Source organism: Stegastes partitus, unplaced genomic scaffold, assembly GCF_000690725.1.
Source record: "Stegastes partitus isolate 25-593 unplaced genomic scaffold, Stegastes_partitus-1.0.2 Scaffold3641, whole genome shotgun sequence".
Classification (NCBI taxonomy): Eukaryota; Metazoa; Chordata; class Actinopteri; family Pomacentridae; genus Stegastes; species Stegastes partitus.
In genome coordinates this window covers 389-19,784 of record NW_007581372.1, presented here as the reverse complement: position 1 = coordinate 19,784, position 19,396 = coordinate 389, and the positions used below count along the sequence as shown (strand labels likewise).

The window sequence follows — 19,396 nt, the reverse complement described above, 5'->3', positions numbered from 1 at the left end:
CCCCTCCCTCGCCATCAGTAAACCCGGGCTCCGCCCCCACACACTGCGGGGTTACACTCCCGGCTTCACAGGGGCGGCGGGACTGCGCTCCATGCGCGGCACCGGTCGTGGTTCCTCAACAAGTCTGCTATTTCTGTCGTCGGTAACGCTCTGGATTTAACCTATGCTGCGCTATTTAGACACTGCTCGTCAAATGAACAGTTGGTAGACAACATGCACCGTAGTATGTTTAATAACCGTACTTATTAAACTTGCAGAATTTATAAGACAGCTGGTAACATATTTTTTCATGCTTGTCAAACAAAGCGTGCAATACAAAGCCTAGAAAATGTGGTATTGTGCGAAAAAGTGACCGTCTGCCAAGAAGTGATCGCCGGTCGCAGGAGCAGTATTGTTTGTTTTTCGTTACTGGGTTTTTAAAATCTGCTCTGTGCTACAGATATGCACGTGTCTTTATTGGTTTAAATCTAATGTAATTATATACATTACAATGATTTGGTTTTATTATAAGGGTTGTATTTGAAATATCATAGTCTATACTACAGTTGTAAAAGAAATAATTTCTTTGTTTGACATCTAAATATATCTTAAAACATCTAGTTATTATAGTCTAAAAAAAAAGATTTTAGACATACCAATCATGTGTAGCCTAAACATTGGGGGAAAAAATACTATAGTATTTCCTATAATCGGGCTAAACCTTAGGTCTGCATATGCCCAACATTTTTTTGTTACAAATATTTGGTTACAAGAAATGTTCAAGTTTCCCACACTTTTGCCATCCATGCAGACAAAGTTCTGTGTAGCCGATTTGCATGTTATAACTGTTTGATCCAGATAACAGCTGCTGGGTACAAACTGGCCAATACAGCTTGAACAAGAAGCACACAATCAGTTTTGGACAGATGATCACTTTTTGGCACAACACCTGTTAACGGTCGCTCTATCCGCATGATTATCTTTTATAGGAGAAATCCGCTGTTTTTATTATGAGGTTTTGTTTAAATAAATTGTGGTTTCCTCTGCTGTTTCCCCTTTTTCCTCTCAGGGTGAAAAGGAGCAGGGTGCAATCTCGGGACTTCTACCGTAACAAGTTTATATGAAACCTAATCTCTGCTATACTTGTGATTTATTACATATATGTCTGTTTTTATGTGTTTGTTATATATCCAGAAACTCACAAAGTAACCTTTGCACACCTGAAAAGACTTGACTGAGTAGGCCAGTACATATGTTTTTATGATTACTGCCACAGGAATGCTTGTGACACTCACCTATACCAAAATCCTTTATTTTAGCACTCTGGCATGGCTGTAAAGGAGCACCCAAATCCGCTACCCAACACAGTAGGAGGCAACTAAGCTGTTATGTAACCCCTTACACAAGAGCAGCGTTTTGTATATTGAACTGATATTAGGAAGGAGTAGCCAATGAAACACTGACAAATAAGATTAAATAATGGACACGGAATACACAAGATGCAGGACATTTGGAGGTTACAACATTATTGCATTTGCAAGAAATCACACTGGGTAGCCAAATGTTTCTTTTTCTGTATTAAGATGCACTTCATAATTAAAGACAGATATAAATGTAATGGAGGACAAATACACCCCCCCTCCCCCCCTTTTTTTTTTTTTTAGGCTTGCAGAAGTTTAATCACACTCAACACAATTGTAAATTACAAATTATTTTGTGCTGAATGTCGGTTTCCTGCCCTATAATCAATCACCCAGTAGTGGTTGCACTCTACAACCCTTTTGATTTATTTATCACTGTAGGTAAGCTGAGATGTCTTTGACAGTGACACACAAAATAATTCTAGCATTTTCCCGACAGCTTTATTATTGTGGTAAATCGGTTACTGTCACCTGTCCAGAAATATGTCTGTAGAAATCCCTTTGACATCATATGTTCAGAGAGGATGTTCTCATCGTTTCCATTCATCGACCCTCCCCCACCCTAAACCGCAACCCCTCGCGCATGCGCACTCCACCAGTAGCGCTGCATCTGCTGGTGTCCGGGCAGCCAGCTTCGTAGAAATAAACTTGGGGGAGCACGGAGGTAAAAATACGAATAATAATAATAATAAAAAGCTTGGGCCCGTCGAGCTACTCTTCCTCGCTTCACGATGGGAAAAAAAACAGCTATGGAGGATGCCACCATCAAACTGTCGGTTTGTCGGAGAGGATAACATTTATCTGCCCACCGTGTTGTCGGTGTGAAGATGATCAGTCTTCTGTGTTAATACTGTGGCGCACAGTTGGTGGGAGATTAATAATTGGCCAATTGATGAAAAGGGTAATTTTTGAGAAATGGTTGGTTTATGATGACATCATACAGTTAGTATTTGTGGGCGGGCTCTGAGCTGCGAGGGGAGAGGGGCGCAACCGGAGAGCAGCTACGACCAGGCGCCATTAGGTAACAATGCAAAATTACTCCGTGTGCTGTGTAAAGAAGCTTCCCGGTGGGTAAAAGCGAAATGAGCGAACGCGACAAGCTATCTTTTGTGCAAGAAAATGGACTATCCGCGTCGAGCGACAAACAGCAGCTTCCTTTCTTTTAATGAAATTGGTCTTCGTTGTTGTCGACTGGGAACAAGATGGCGTCGAGGATTTTTTCCCCCCCCGTTTGTGCTCGGTTCGAGCACTTTTGGGCGGCGGCGCCGTGCGCGTTCTCGCCACCATGTTATTATTTCCTGTTTTCATATCCTGGAAAGTTCTGGTTTAATTCACAACCGCAGCAGAGTGAGGTGACACGTGTGTTTACGGGTTTACATTTGTGCTAGTCTCAGCTGTGCTGGCCGACTAAACCTTGTTTTTTTGTTGTTTTTCTTGCACGTAAATGTGACAGCAATCCTCGACAGAAACCTGTGAATCTGCGTGTATAACAGTTACACAAGCACCCAGTGTCCCGCTGCCACTTTTTACACCAACAGAGAGTTTAGGTCAGGAAAGGGGTAACATTTCTTGTACAACACAAAAACAGTTCAGCAGCTGTACGTTGCAGGCTTTGGTTAGGGTTTGACCCCATCTAGTGGACTATGCAGTTAAATTTCAATGGGAATGACTTTTAAATTTCCCTTTAATTTAGCTTTTCAGTTTGTAATTATATAACAAATTTAATTTTCTTTTTAAAAAATCTTACATGGTTTATGATAGCCTTCATGGAATATGTTTTGTACAGTTTAAACGTCACTTTAAAGTTAAATACTAAGGGAATAAACTTTCCAGAGTTTAAAGTTTCATTGGTCACATATGTCTGCATTTAAAGGAATTTGACTTAAAAAAGAATACACATGCATATAAACAAGGACAACCAGTTAAAGAAATAAAAAGTTTTATGTACAGCTATAGACATGTACAGTAAAGTTCAACGTATAGTCAAATGCAGATTGTGCAGATACTGATGATAGAACTGAATACAGTTAATAAATACAGGGGTATTGTCATTTTAAATACATGAGTTAGGTGAAAGATGCAGTGAAGTGCAATACTGCTAGAATGACACATCAACAAGTTTGTAATAGACAGTTGTTACTGTCATTACAGACTGATTTAATTGTTCATTAATGGATGGCCTGTGGAAACAAACCTTTTTTGTGTCTGGTTGTTTTGGCGGTCAGAAGGGAGGAGTTGGAAGAGGTTTTGTGATGGGTCTGCAGTGATGGTACCTGCCTGGAAAATTACTGGGGGACTTCCCTTTCTTTGTCACACACTACAGGAAAGATACTGACTATAGCAAAGAAGCTGTCCAGATCAAACATCTAAAGAAAAACTGGGATATCACTAAGGGCAACACTTTTTTATGGGGAATATTCACAGGGATGAGCTTTGAAAAAGCCCCAACAATCAATGATAAACTAGTCAGGAGATTACTTCCCACTTCTAAACCTGACACTTGATTGCACTGACCTAAGGGCAATTTTTGCTGTGGTAATTGCAATTATTGTGAGAATATGTTGAGACCTGACACAATTATCCCATCACCAGCTTTATAAACTAATATTACGCATTTTGTGTAAAGACTTGAGTGTATTTTTGGCTACTTTGATGTCGGCCTCACTAAAAGGAGACTTTGGGACAGAGTGGCTGGTGTAGTATGCAGCATACTATTCATACTGGGACTTTGAACTATCCTATGGCCAAACACTACATAGAAGCATTTTGTCCTCCTTAGTCTACACCATCCCTAATGAAGAAAATATTTTAGAAAATCTAGTAATATAATTACTGTTTCTTTGTGTCTCCACACCCTGAAGAAAGCACAAGCCAAAACATGTTGGTGTTTTTGTAATGTCTCTATTTCACTGAAATAAAAGACTTTTATCCTTTAAACCTAACTTGATTGCCTGGGCCTGGATTTTTATGCCTTTTGTTGTTGTTGTTGTTGCTGTTGTTGCTGCTGCTACTGTAATTCGTCTACTGTCCTTTACAATTACGTGTGCATTTTTGCATCACTGCCCTGCACGTGTCCATAATTAAAAAACAATATTCTGAAAATTATGATCTATTATGACACCAATAACCTCATATTGTATTTAGTATAATTCACCATTTTTGTGTTGCACATTCAAATTTTTTAATCTATTCACAGTGGTCTTTCACTGTTGTTCGTCAAATGTAAATTACACAAAAAGACAAAAATAGGCAAAATACATTGAACAGTCATCCGGTTAAAACTTCAAAATTTGCAAGAATGAAACTTTCACAACTGAGCATATCACAGTCCTGTCCACAACAGAGGGAGGCGCTCTAACGTATTTGTATTGCTCATTCAGCCAATTAGCATCGTGGAACAAAAGAGGTCGTCACTCTCGGTCCAATCACAGCGGACCTTGTTGGTAGGTCGTTTATTGACAAGGGGAGAAGGTGACTTCTCGCCAACCTTAGAAGTGTCTCGTACAAAGCTCAACGTATGACCCACCAAAAGTGGGGCTTTGCTAAATAAGCGACCATGTCTTCTTTCGGAAGTGTGTTGGGAGTCTTTCGGGCTGGAAGGCAGCTAATTAGCCGCGGTGTCCGGGTAATACGGAGCAGAAAGTAAGGCCGCTAGCACCTTGGCTAATACGTTAGCTGCAGCAGTTCGTTGCTAATACATCGGTAGATAATAAACAATTTAAACATTATTGCCTAAAACGCCATATTAAATGTAACTTTGAATTCCACATTATTCATTTAGACTTAATGTGTGTCTTCTGAATGCTTTTCTGTTTCAGTGACGTACCACACATTGCGGCCCGGTACAGGCAAATGCCGGAAATTACCGATAATCAGGTGTTCCAGGCGGAGTTCATCATGGGTGCTATGTGGTTTTGGATCCTATGGCACTTCTGGCATGATCCAAGTGCAGTGACGGTGAGTAAAACACGGTTTATTATATACTAGCCAATCGGGAGGCAGCAAGGCATAAAATCATGCAGGTACGGGTTAGGCGCTCAAGTTAATGTTACGTCAGTGACTTTTACTGTGACGTGATTGACGGTTCCCGGCAGACTGGTTTGAGTATTTCTAAAATTGCGTTATCTCCTGTGATTTTCACGAGAAGTATCTCTAGAATTCACTCAGAAGTGTGTAGTGAACATCAGGTTCGCACACAGAAACGTACTGGTTGACAGGAGAGGTCAGATGAGCAACAGAAATCTGTGGCTGCATCATTGTCATTTCCACTGTGGAGATTCTGCGTTTTTTGTTGTTGTTGTGTACAACTACAGTATCTGTTGTGCTCAGGCCTGACAGCAACAGATTGCTAGCATGATTCATTATTTGATTAATTTTATTGATGAAGATTCATCCCTTTTCTAGGGTCACTTCCCCTGGCCGGATGCCTCTAAATGGACAGATGCGGAGCTTGGTATCCCACCAGATGATGAAGAATAAGGTGATTTCTTAAGTTTCTTTTGCCTAAATTAAAACTGGTGCTACTTACCAATTAGGACAACCAATTTTACATGGGCAACATGTAATTCAAATACGAAAGAGTCTTATCCCGGTGTCAGAAAGTCAGAATGCAGGACTTGAACCTGCTCTTCGTCTTAAATTGTTTGTTTTTCAATTTAACAGTAGTGAAAACTCCCTTTGCAAATATTTGGAAAGAGCATTTCTTTAGGCATCAATTCGCTGTTACTTATTTTCGGAACTTAAAACATAGTCACTGTGGCAAGTGTAAAACTCTGGATACTCGTAAGTCAATATTTTTTGGATGCCGACCCACATTCCAAACGCTTTAGCTTGGGTTTCTAGGAGTAGTTAATATCTTTGTCCAAAGACAGCAAAACATTCGTAGACAACTGTAGGTTAAGATGATGGTAACATGGCCGTGGAAGAAAGACATTTTGCAACTTGTAAAAGGTGTTTCTTTTGTCATTATGGAGTAGGGCAGTTTGTGTTTTGGTATTGTAAAAATGAACCAGCAGTAAATGTCTATTTTAGTCACCCACGAAAACATTTTTGTAATTGCTCTACGGAGTCACTTAATTGGAGAAATTGTCTCCTCTTGCAGCAGATATTGTTGACTTATTACTGTAGGAAGAAGGCAGCACCTTTGGACTGTTGATGTGTCACTGTCTTAGCTGCAGTTTAAAGTGTCGGCTGAGTTTAAACCTTTTTAAACGGCACAGGCTGTTTATTCTGAACCCGGTTGACCTGTCATGTAGAAATGCTCTCCTGTAGAGGTCAGTGTTTCTTCGGTTTACCTGCTGCAGACCTGGTTCAACTGAGGTTTAAGTTCATAAAGTTCACTATAGGGACACATTTATATAGCTTGGTCAGTTGTACGAATTTCCAAAATATCAAAAATCTTTTGCCATGTGTATCCCATTGAAGAGCTCTTGAGTATGTCTATAGATGTATTTAAAGTTGTAACACAGAAACAGTGTGCCGAAGAGGTGGTTGAAAGATTGGATTGTGCGTGTGCGTAATTGCTTGCATGTGTAAACATTTTAATCGGACTAATGTGGTCTGATCACAGGAGACACACTAAACTGCCAAAATGCAGTCTAATCAACCAGTCCTGCAATACATCCTCCTTTAAGACAGTTATGATATTCAGTCTGTTTCAAAAGTGTTCATTCAGCTGCAGAATCATTTAAAGGACGTAGATTGTTGTGCCGTTGAACTGTACTGCGTGATACAGACACGTTTCTGTTACTTAGCCAGTCTAAATTACTAAAAGGTGTGAACAAAACAATACAAAGACATGTACGTATAATTAAATACAGTTCTGTAGCCTCAAAATGATCATACAATCACAACAGTCAAACAAAACCTGAACATTGAGGGTTTATAGCATGACTGTTGTATTTGTTAGTATTCTGAGTGTGTAGAATTAGTTGGCAACTGACTGTGTTTTTGTCCACTGTTGTAAATATGAATTTCTTTTGTTTGCAGATAACCATGATGGACTCAAGCTGCAGTGTCTTTGTGAAAATCCTGAGCATTCTGAAAGTCATTGTTGTACATAGACCAATAAAAAAATCTTTAACTTAAACTGCTGTCTTCTCATGTAAAAACATTGCAGTCGAAGTATCTAAAAATCTAACATGCACACCGTAGATTTGTTATTTGTGTTAAAAACAGGGAGTCATTATTTGGGCAAATTAGTTGAGCTTGACAAAATACCAGTATATTATTTCATTAGTTTTATTTACACGCAATTTTTGAAATGCAGAAACAAAATGCAACGCATTAACAGTGTCACAGTTAGCCAGTGTTTGTATATTTCAAATCATAAGCCATTTAAATCTGGAAAAACCATTGCAAGAACCAACACACATAACACAAATGCCAAGAGAGCTGCATATCAAAGCAAAAGGGGACAGAACCTGTACTATGAATACTACAGCTTATAACAAACCCTGCCTGCGGGCCAGCTCGTGTTTTTCAATGACTTGACATGCAAAGAGTTCAAAGGTTAAAGTGTAGTGTAAGAAAAAAGGAGGAAATCAGTCTGGCAATGTGATTAACACTAATTTCGTAGGTTGGTTCTTTGTGTTAGGATTATTTTAAACACCTCATCAGGACTGAGCGATTGCTCACCCAGTCACTTGCACATCATGTGCACAAGTCAACCTGAGCAAAGCTTCCAAAGTCTCACGCTGTTCAAAGAGTGGTCTTAAAGCTACTTGGCAACAGTTTGCCTTGGTGTTATTTACACGGGTGAAACATCTTAAGAGTCAACTTAACAAGGGTGTTTTCTGTGTAACACTGAGCTGAACATGTGTTAGGAGGCAGTGGGGACAATACCAAATCCATGTTATCAGGAGTTGTAAACGTAGCCTAAAGATACAATGACTGACTGGTAAATGCTAAAGCACAGCGTATCCATACAACTTGAAAACCACAACCATGAAATAATTATTTTTGAGCTATGAAAAACAGAAACAAACGAACCTCAGCATCTCCAAAGCAGGAGGTGACTCTTAAAGTCTTGAGTGAGTGCTGAGAACATCCTGTCTGCATCCATGATGTGGCTGGTGGTTAATCGAAGGTTATGTCCATGGCATCATTCCCTGAGAGTGAAGAACTGCGCACCCCGAACAAAACACACATCTCACATCAGCACTGGTATTTAAAAAGAAAAAGAAAACCTCACTCATCCCATTGAAGTTCCTCAATCGTTGACTTCTGAATACATCAACTACTTTGGATTGACCACAGTGGCTCAGAATACTTGTTTTTTTTTTTTTTTTTTTTTTGCTAAATGATAAGTGGCACTATTTGAGAACGCTCAGGTGTAGATATGAAAGTTGACATTTCTTAACCTAACCTAGTCTCTATTCGCACATAGCCCAACACCTCTGGCTACAGGAAGAAGAGGAAACCAGAACAGACAAGAATCAACACAGGCTCTATTCAACTGGGTAGGAACAGATTTGTGACAATAGAAGGTAATTAAAGATTTGTAGGTAAACTGCTACTCAACAGATGATCACATGAACTCTAAAAACATCCACATTTACAAAACATATGTGTTAAAGATAAAAAAGAGAAACCCCCGAATAAAGGAAAAACTCTCAGAATAGCTGAGGCTTTAGGGTCAAAATATAATAAAATCATTACCTCTTTCAATTAATAAATACATCATTCAGAATCCATAAAAATAACACATAAAAAAAAAAAATCAACATCACAGATAAAACGAGAAATAAATTAAGTAGGATATCATGCGAGCCATTCTGAGTTAACGACTCATATTTCCTATTGAAAACAAAATTCACTGAGAGGCAGCACTTTCAGCAACTTCCTTCTCGCCTAAAATTGCTCAGAAAGACAGACTCCCCTCAAACGATCGAACAACATAGTGCAGATTTGGGAGTAGATTTTGCACCGAGTTGTGCAAGTCCGTAATGCATCTATTTAGATTTTTATTCTGCAAACAGAAGAATGCAACCAAGTGCTGCCTCTCACTCTTTCCTCTCTCCTCAAAGTCATTATTGCTGGTGTGATTGAGATAAAGGTGGGGAGGGGGGGGGAAGTCAGGGAGGAAGGTGAGGGCTGAGAGGGACAAGCATGAGTGGAGTAAAGTACAAACAATAAGCACCATTTTGAAATTTCAGTTCACCGCCTCCTTTTTAGCACCGCGTTTTCCCCTCAGGGCCACAGGGGAAAAAAATGACCCTGTTTCGAGATACATCTCAGTTTCTCCTGCTCCTCCGTCCCGGTCAGTTTGCCGCAGATAGCCATGAAGCACGTGAAGGTTGTGGGGAAGTAAGGTAGTGGGGGGGGAGTGCGTTCAGCGGAGAGAGGAAATAGTAGCAAATGCGATGCAGATGGATCTTGGCATCAGAAGCAGAAGATATCTTGCAATCTCCGTGGCAAAGCAAGCATTTTTGTTGTGTGTTTGGTAGACCTCCTACATCTCCTTTGTCCATTCGAATGCCCGCAGGAGCTTCAGTCCACCGTTCCCTGCAGCAACATGCTCGCCATCTCCGCTTCCTGTAGCTCCTTTTCTGTTTTGTTCTTAGTGTGCTTGTAGTGAAGTCGTGCACTTGCTTATTTCAAATCCAATACCCTGTCTCCTAAGCATGCACAGTGAGCGTGTTTTACGTGTCAAGATTCGTTCAGTTACGGTCGTCTCCAGGCAGTGTGTTCGTTTTTTTTTTTCCTTTTTTTCTTTTCTTCCCCCATTTCTACAGAACAAAAGTGTCTGGTAACAAATACACAAATGTTTCTTCTTTTTTTCTTTTCTCCTCTACACCCCAATTCATCATTTTACTTTGGATGTTTGAGAGTGTTACACAAAGACGCGACTGTGTCTGTTGAGTTTCAAGATCTTCCCCAGTCTCTGCTTGGCTGTGGCCATTCCTTTTTTGGGCCTTTTGCCTGGAAGAGAAGAGAAAAAGCAAAACAAATCAGACCACATGTCAGTGTAACTCGTTCATTGGCCGCAAACGGTAACAAACAGGGAATACAATGTTTAAATGTTTTACTTAACACAACTTTTTATTAGGGATTAGTTTGCCAATTATTTCCTCAAAATAATTCTTAATGTGGTCGATAACGAACATGTTCTTGTGTGTCATGAAACAGAGAAAAAATATTACAATCTAACAGAGCACAAGTTTGCAGTTCTAAAATACCCTCCAGACAAGTTTGACATACATACGTGGTAAGATAATAGCACTAATAGTAATTTGGGTCAGGTGGTTTTTCTTGCTGAAAAAAAAAAAAAAACTAATTAAAAATCCTAATCATCCAGATTCTATGGATATGCAAACATTTCTTATTAAAAAAAAAAGTGAAAGTGCTCAACACAAGAGGCCTCATACTTGACTGAAAAGTCCACTCACAGTGTTTTCACTGTGGGGGCTTTCTAGTCTTTGACCATGATTGAATTCCAAACTGGTTTTGATTACACAAAAAAATCGTAGTCGTACATCTATCACTGTGTTTCCACATAACTGCCAAGTGAATTTCTAACCAAAAACATAAAAAAGAAAACGTGAATTTGGCTTGTTTTTATTAACAGCTTTGGAGCAGATGAACTCAGCTGCATAGTTTTGACAGAAGGTACTGGTTACACGTGACTGTAATCAACAGAGTAAAAGAAACTGGAAACAAAACCACTTGTTTGCCAACTGCTGAAAAACCTTCAAAGAAGAAGAAAAAAACTAAAGTTTTGCCGCCCGCAAGAGGAAATGTCGTGAAGTCTTCAGGAATTGTTTTCAAATGGGCAAGTTGTACTTATTCTTTTATGTGAGCTGTTTTTTGCCCTGTTTAATATTGTCTAAAGAGGAACACAATGGAAGAAGCAGAAACAGCTGATCAGTCATCTGATTTAAATGTTCCCTATGTCAGAACTTATTTGGAAAAGGTGTTTCCATCTCCCAGTATGCACATGAATAATTTCTCAAAAAAGTAAAAAACCACTAAAAGCAAGCACAAAAATCGTGAAATTGGGAATTTTTAAAATCAAATTTTACTGTTTCTATTAACTTTTTCTAATGTAATACTTCAAAATATACAGAAAATACATCTGGAAAAATGGCTATCACGTTGAATGGAGATTTTAGGTGAGTGTAGACTTCCCCCTCTATCAGCGGATCAACATGAAAATATTCTGCAGGAATGATGTTATCTTCCAAACCTTTTGTGGCCTGATTGCTGATGGGTGGGGGGTTGGGGGCGTGCCTCTTGGAAGGGTGCAGCGGTGGAGACAATGAGGGGTCACAGTACTGGTAGTCCGTCTCTGGGCTGGGGAGCCCCTGATTGTCCCAGGCCTCGCTGCTGCTGTTGCCCTGACTGTCCATCGGGCTCTTGTCCACCTGCAGACGGCGCTGGTGCTGCGCCGGCTCCCGCGGCGAGCACTGGCTGGGGCTGGACCACCAGGGCTCCTGGGGCGAAGCTACCTTCTCCGGCTTGGAGGTGCACAGCAGACCAGCCATAGACAGCATCCCCTGAATGGCCTCTTCTGTGCTGGGTGAGGTAGGACGTTCTCTGCAGGGGACAGAAGGGAGCCTTATGACCTCACTACATACACAACAATTTATGACACACACAAACTTATGACACATTTGAAAATATGCATCTTTGCATGTTTTTCCTCACCGTTTGAGTGGTTTGTGTTTGTGCCTGAGTTTCTGGCCAGACTGGTCCAGCTCTATGGTGTGCCCTGAGCCTGTCTGCTGAGATGAGCCCCTCTCCTCCTCCTCTTCCTCCTCTTCCTCCTCCTCCTCCTCCTCTTGGGAACTCTCTAAATCCTCGTCAGAAGACGATGACGACGACGACGACGACGACGACGATGCTTTATGCTACATTGACAGAGCAATTTCAAAGAGATGCATCATTGATCACAGCATGGATAATCAGCACACAGTTCTGTAGAAGGAGGGTATGCTTATCATAACAGCACAGCGTTGTACTGACTGTTGCATTTCTAATTCTGTGATTGTATGTAACACATTTAATATATTACTCTCCATGTTCTGTGCCTGTTTGCATAGGTTTCACTGGGGTCAATATGTTGTATATGCACTCTGCTCAGATTGTGTACTGTAGGTTTCTGCTTTTCAAGTTTCAATCATCAAAAATGAAACAAAGTCATCCTATTCAGTGCATTACATTCTCTTGCTATTATTGTTTTACACATTTATATAGTTTTTGTGTCTATAGTTTCAATTAAAATTTTTATTTTTATATTTTTGGGGTGACTTTGTAACGTCTGTTCAGTCACTACATAGAAATAATTAAAGAAATGAAATGAATAAGCAATGTATAACCTCTCCATGAATCAAACATTGAGCCTAAATTATCGACTGAAGTTGCAGCACTGATACTGAAATAAATACAAAAACAATCATTATGTAGCTACAGTTTTGCAGCAATAGAAACTCGCTGAACTGACTTTTGAAGTTGAGTTTTCCTTCCTAACACAAAGCATCTTACAACCCTGCACATCATCTACCTCTGTGGGAGAGTCGCTGTCTGACTCCACGTCCGACACACTGGAGTGTCCTGAGACTTCTTCCCTGAGTTCAGTCTTCACCCTCTCCAGACCCCCTGGGACACAAAGGAGCACATCATGAGTGAAGAACAATGAGCACACTCTGCTGCAGTTTCTCTGCTAAAATGTGGGTTAAATGATCACAGTCGCTGTAGACTTACTGAGGAGTGTGGGTTTCTCAACCATGCTGTGCTGCTCTTGACTGTCTTGTGTCCTCTCCAACTTCACATCCACACAACTCTTTGGTGGGCCTTGGCCAATAGATGACCGTTCACCCTCCGTCTTTACCGGACTGCTGCCTGGCCGCCTCAAGTCTCTGCACACACAAACATATAGGACATGTTGAGAAACTATTTCTTCATTCACTATAAAAAATTCTCCACTGTCAAACAGTAGAATAGAAATATGTACATCAAATTGCAAAATTTACAAAATGAATGCATCTGAACTGATGAATGAAACAGAGTTTGTCTACGCAGAAGAAATGCCTTCATTTTTAACTATCTGCACAATGGTCTATTTCCCTGCTGGTTCTTAACTTTATGAGGTTAATGTCCTTTTTCCGTTATCATGTAGTTTATATCCTCAAGATCTGTCACTTTGAGGGTGAGACATATCTTATGTACCTCCATAGTATTTTAAATCAACATTGAGTTTTCCTTAATTGACAGTTGATTACTATCTGTACATGTTATGCAGGTAAAGGTACACATTTTCCCAAAGTTAGTTTGATTTGTGCTGCCACACACTGCCATAAATAGATGCACATGTCGTGACTGTCTCACCTGATTATTCTGCCGTTGACCAGCATTAGCCGTAGGTGGTTGTCCTCTAAAGACTCTGCAGCAGCAGCTGCTGATGCAGTCGACACTTTGTTGAGTTTCCCATGAACCTTGGCACAAAATGCAGGATCCTGTTGGTACGAGATCAGTCAGTATATATCAGTAATTCCATCTTTTAGTCCACATGCACATACATAAAGAACATTTGCACTTAACATATTTGTTTTGTAGGGAAAGAAGTCTGTGAAGCTGCATTTTATGCTGATATTAAGTTAGTAAACTTTTATCAGTAACTAACACAACGCAGTACAAATGAAACAAATCTACATTTTAACACATAGTTTGTTTCATCCTTCACGCTTACTTCCTCCAGCGGTCCCACCTCCAGCCTCTTCAGCACCTCTCTGGTGTGCTGCTCCAAAATGTCCAGGTTGGAGGGCAACTTCGGAGCCTGCCGCTGCTGCTCCCTTAGCCGCCTTGCAGCCCTTCTCGCTCGTCGTGCCTGGCACAGCCTCTCCAGTGTGGAGCGAGTAGCTGGACAGCCATTCGATCCAGATGGTATTCCACATCCCTGAGATTTCACTGGCTTGCTACCACTCACTGGTTCCTCCTATAGAGTTAAAGTAAAACACATCATAATGCCGCCAAGTGTTTTGCCTCAGGCCAATAATAAACGGGTAAAAAACGAGTTCTTGACAGAAAACCCACAACAAATTCATTAACTGTCTGAAAAAAAATTATTCACACAATCTTTTTTTTTTTTGCATCATTTTAAAAAAGTTGCTTAACCAGAGGTTAGTGGGGCTGTCCTGTTTCTGCAGTAAAGTACAGACAAATACACAAAACAAGACTTCTCAGCAGGTGAGTACTTATTCATCAAAAAAGCTAAAAGCAGCACAAATAAAGCTCAATATCATGTCAGAAGGGTTAAAATGTTAAAAATGTTAGTTTCGTAACATGGTGTTTCTCTTAATCTAACAAAAAGTCCGGATAATGTAATCTACTGAAAAGCAAGATATAAAGCTGCCAATTATTTGTGGCAATAATGTGAATTTCTTTTGGAATATGAGAGAAAAGTTGTGTCAAATACTGCAAGTAAAAGATGTAACCATTCAGATAAGACCTAGGTTTTTTACAACCACTTCTCATAGTAATTAACACAGCTAAATAAAGGTCATCTCCTGTACAAAATAATCTTCCCTAGGTTTGCAAACATTGAGTGCCCTGAAACAAGCTGCAGGTTATATTTAAAACACCAGCAAGACCTCACTTTTTCTTAGAGCTGACAGCAACACCTGTATAAAGTTTAAAAGGTCCAACGGTCTAATATTTCCTGTCCTACTCGTCCTTCTTTACCTCCAGGTAGCGGATTTCCTTGGTCAGCTCCTTAATGAGATGGTTAGGCCTGATATTGTCTGGTACCTCACTGGTGGGCTCAGTCACCTGCAAAGACACAACAGACGACATTAGAACAGGAGAAGTGAACAGAAAGTCTGTTGTTTGCCACTGACATGCATCAACAAGATAAGAACAAACAGTGGTGTCTCCCGCTGGAGCTCAGCTGCTGTGTAACAGTAACCATGTGGACTGGAGACGTTAAAAGCAGATCCACAGGTGCAGGTGTGCAGACAGGATCACTCTCACCTCTCTTTTCAACCAAGTCTTCAGTGCACTGATTAAAGCCTTGACTCCCTCCACTAGGTAGGTTGGTGGCGGACAGTTGTCCTCACGTAGCTCTGAGAAACATTAAAACAATAAAAACAGTCATGCAAGGTTTAAACGAGATTCCTATGTTACTCTATTACACTAAAGAATATGTATAAGCGATGTATACATAGCTTTCTTTTTTTAATGCTTTATATGTAAAACGTCACTTTGATCTTGCATCTAAATCTTTCTGTGGTTTCAACTTATTAGCAAACTCTCACCTTTTAGCATTTCCAGGAGGTTTTTGGCCACATACCAACAGATGGCCTCAAAGTATGGAAACTTAAAGAGGTCTGGAGTTTTCAGACGGCGCTCCATTTCATAACACCTGCAGGATGAACACATGCATGACATAGTTTAGTGATAAAGTAACAAATACAAGCGCAAATAAGTTTGGAGAAAAAAATTCAAATAAATATAATCACGACATATAAGTGTTATCTTATTATCTGAGTTTACCTGAGCTGCATGCCAATATTGAGGTTGTGAAGGAAGTTCCCTCCAAATGCCATGCAATCCTGAGAGGTGAGAACAGCATGGATCCAGCCTGCAGAGGGCACCAGAGCACACGTTTCTCAGTTTGGCTTGCAATACTAAAATCCATACAGCAAGACAGCCAACTCACACCTTAATGCAACGTGATAAAGTGCATTTGAGGCAAGATCGGTCTACATGAGCCAATATTTATTTTAGACTTTACTTAGTGAGATATTTTTGGAGAACAAATTTGACCTAAACATGCACAGCAGACCCACATGTGTATGTACTAAAATAAACTTCTTATCCTCCCACAGTCAGACTGAGCAAGAGATAAGGTTGTCTATTAAAATAATGGGTTTCACCCCAGATAAACAGCGCTCTTGATACAACCCAAAGTGAGAGAAAGCAGGGTCTGGGGGGTTGGTGTGTGGCTGATAGACAGGCCTGATAATGCACTGGCTGACTGACCTACTGTGCTCCCTGACCCCCACTTAATTCCTACCTCTCCACACCCTTTCTGCCAAAAGCTCTCTTTCACAATGCTGCTTCAGCCTGCTGAGAAAGCATGGCTGCAAGACTGATTGAGGACGTCCAGCAGTTGACGGGCTAAACTGAGCTTTGTGTCTCTGAGTGAAGGGGAGGGGGACTCTACCGGCTTAAGAAGTCCATTGAGAGACTGATGGATGAATAATCCTATGACTGGACACATTAGTTTCACTTCAGTGACGGAAATCATGTCATATTCAGCTAGTGACACGTAAACATCTTTTTACCTTCTTAGAACTTCTAATGAACAATAATAGCTAAAGGAATGTACGATTGTAAAGTCACATGCAGACAAACGTTGTTATCTACACCATCAAAGCTTCTTTCATCATATTACATTAGCGCTCTGTTTCCCTTCAGTTTTCCATTGTAATTATGACCATTAAGAGCTGTTTGGGTTGTTGCTCAGGAAGAAATTCCCTCTGTTATTTTCCCTTGGCAATAATAGGGGACCTTCAAGAAGCCTGTATTTTCCTGGCAGCAGCCATGGGAAGCATGATTATTTTAACTTTTGAATACATGTGAAAAAACAAACAGGTCAGCAAAGTTGGTGAAAAACAGTGAGCCAGAGACCAGCTACAATGACATAACATCCGTGACACAAACAGCTGTATGTCTGAGTGTGTGACACTTGTTGTGCTTGGGAACTATCCAAGACTCGAAGTGTGCTTTCTTGTCTAACTTGTTTGGTGCTGAAGTCTGTGTGCATTTGCCTGGTTAGTACGGTTTGTTCAGGTTGGTGAGAAAGTTGTCAAGTCAAATAAACAACCAAAGTGAGATCATGTGAAAGGTGTGTCGAAGGACAATGGATGGGATTTGGAAACACAAGTCCAGGGATTTCCCAAGATCAATCAGACAGTCAGAAGTAGTTAAAACAGTGGTCTACTGTGCTAGTATTGTACTCCACATACTTTGCTAGTTCATCAAGTCCATTAGAAACTGCATGGCATATCGTTCCTCCAGTAACACCCACCGTAATATAATTGTACAACACACCTCTTTTTAGACCTGTCTCAACCTGTTTTCTATAATGCATAAGAATATTTGCATTCCAAGACTATTAATAACTATTTCTTTGACAGCTCATTGTGACACCAGAGATCACACAGTTTACAACAGAAGAACACCATCTTGCACCGAGTTTCTACAGTAGAAATCTGCCTATGGTGTCTTTTTTTCCCTTGTGCTGAATCCAAGGAACCTAACTACAGGCTTGAAAGTACACTCAAAGTCAGAATTAGATGTCCTTTACCTATAAAGTCAAAAAGTGTCACATTAAAACTCTCAGAGAAACCACAGACCTGTAGGGATGAGCAGGGTGGTTCCTTGGGGTACAACACACTTGTAACACTTTTCCACTTTCTCCCCAAAGAACACTTCACTCTGATTGGGCGAGGAGCTCCATGCCTCATATAGTGCAAGGTTGGTAGGAGTGGGCTTGATCAAGTAGAAGATCTTCTCACCCTGCAAATCAGACAAAAAGCTCATGTTAACACCCACTCAGCCAATCTGAAAGTATGCAGTTTGTCAAAGTAGGAAGGTGAGATCATCACCATGGGCACCACAGCGCTGCCCCGAGAGCTGCTTGATGAATAACTGTGATGTGAGAAGCAGAGTGACCTTTCAGTCAGTGCTAGACAATTAGCCACGGCAGCCTGCTCTAAAAACCTCAGCGTATAGAGAAATGCTAAAAACTACTGAGCTTGATGGAAGGTAACGTGGTCTTATATCAAACAACAAACAGTTAGGTCAGTCACTGTCAGCTCTTATCTCTTCTCTGGTTTAGCTGTTTTTAATGCACACACTTACCCAGAGAACATGATACCAGACAGAGGTGCCTCCGAAGTCTATGTGGAAATCTGTGTAACTGTCCTTGACCCCCATAAGGCAGTACTTCTGGACAAAGGGCTTGGGGAAGAAGGAGTCATCTGGCCAGTAGTTCTCTACCCAGGACATCTTCTGAGCCACGTCAGGAACCTCCACCAACTCTGACATCCTGCAGGTTGTTAGAGTTGGGCAAGAAACAAAGCCATAGAGAGGCCAGAAGGTTATATTACAGTTAATACTGACAGCAATGTTAGTATAGCATATATTTTAAAACCGCCTCAAAGTCCCAGATGTATTATCAGCCATGTTGAGCATGAGTGTCAGCTATAAAGATCGAAATGTAATGACTGCAGTCCAAATTCACGTGTATTTTCTCAACCTTATATCAACTGGACTGAGAAATGGACTCCCAATATTGACTTTTCAATCATATAAATGTAGCTCAGCCTGCATTTTACCCATTTCAACTTCAATTTTTAAATGGATATGAACAGGAATTTAGTTGTCACTAGTATTACATTACACAGTTGGCCTTGAAAACAGTAAAGAAAGCAACACATGGGCCATTTGATGTAGCTGAAAGTATTTTTGACAAAGCTGACAAAGCTTAAAGTTGATTAAGATGTCATGCAGTATTTTTTCTGGCTTCATATATCTGGGCTTGCTGAGCTCTTCCTTCAGCCAACAGAATGAAAAACTGCAGCATCGCTTACTTTGTGTCAGAGAACTCCAGGCTGATGAGGTTGAGGACCTTGGGTCGATGGGGCTTGGTGAAATACTTGATAAACTCGCTGAGCTTCATCTTGCTGTCCGCCTGTCGCGCCACATCTATCACATCGATAACTTTGTCACCACCTAGATGGGAATAAAGTATCGTTTAGTTTGTGCAACATCAGATGAGGACTTCTGCAGTCATACACTCTTGAATGAAAAATATTCAACTTTTTAATTGGCTGCTGAGTAGGCGAGGGGTTCACGAGGGTCAGCAGCCTGCTGGCATCTCCATTTGCTTTTAGAGATCAAGCCCTGAGGGAAACTGGCATCGATATAGCAGCGTGGGGAGGGGTTCTAGGGGATGCAAGCGAGACAATCTGTCAATCTGTCCAGACCAC

At 40.6% G+C, this 19,396-nt stretch overlaps 2 protein-coding genes across 2 annotated transcripts; one reads left to right on the top strand and one right to left on the bottom strand.

Moving 5' to 3' along the window:
* The first annotated feature begins 4,818 nt into the window (after positions 1–4,818).
* Positions 4,819–7,488, top strand: LOC103375976 (NADH dehydrogenase [ubiquinone] 1 beta subcomplex subunit 2, mitochondrial-like). The gene is made up of 4 exons (XM_008306296.1): positions 4,819–5,042; positions 5,219–5,357; positions 5,805–5,880; positions 7,389–7,488. Exons 1-3 carry the CDS (start codon positions 4,957–4,959, stop codon positions 5,877–5,879), a joined length of 300 nt encoding a protein of 99 aa, XP_008304518.1. The 5' UTR covers positions 4,819–4,956; the 3' UTR covers position 5,880; positions 7,389–7,488.
* A 136-nt stretch (positions 7,489–7,624) lies between these two features.
* On the bottom strand, positions 7,625–19,146 carry LOC103375979 (lysine-specific demethylase 7B-like; the record flags this gene model as incomplete). Its single annotated transcript, XM_008306303.1, has 14 exons — positions 7,625–10,322; positions 11,587–11,936; positions 12,048–12,250; positions 12,904–12,998; positions 13,104–13,258; positions 13,728–13,855; positions 14,089–14,334; positions 15,081–15,167; positions 15,369–15,460; positions 15,653–15,759; positions 15,891–15,978; positions 17,759–17,921; positions 18,267–18,453; positions 18,998–19,146. Coding segments are annotated over 14 exons (2,139 nt in total), but the record flags the coding sequence as incomplete, so codon positions are not given.
* Positions 19,147–19,396: the final 250 nt, after the last annotated feature.

What these genes read in the sequence shown, in the direction of transcription:
- LOC103375976 (XM_008306296.1), top strand. Translation starts at nt 4,957, where the DNA reads ATGTCTTCTTTCGGAAGTGTGTTGGGAGTCTTTCGGGCTGGAAGGCAG. An exon ending in CGGGTAATACGGAGCAGAAA is followed by an intron (nt 5,043 to 5,218) that starts GTAAGGCCGCTA and finishes TTTCTGTTTCAG; the next exon opens with TGACGTACCACACATTGCGG. An exon ending in ATGATCCAAGTGCAGTGACG is followed by an intron (nt 5,358 to 5,804) that starts GTGAGTAAAACA and finishes TCCCTTTTCTAG; the next exon opens with GGTCACTTCCCCTGGCCGGA.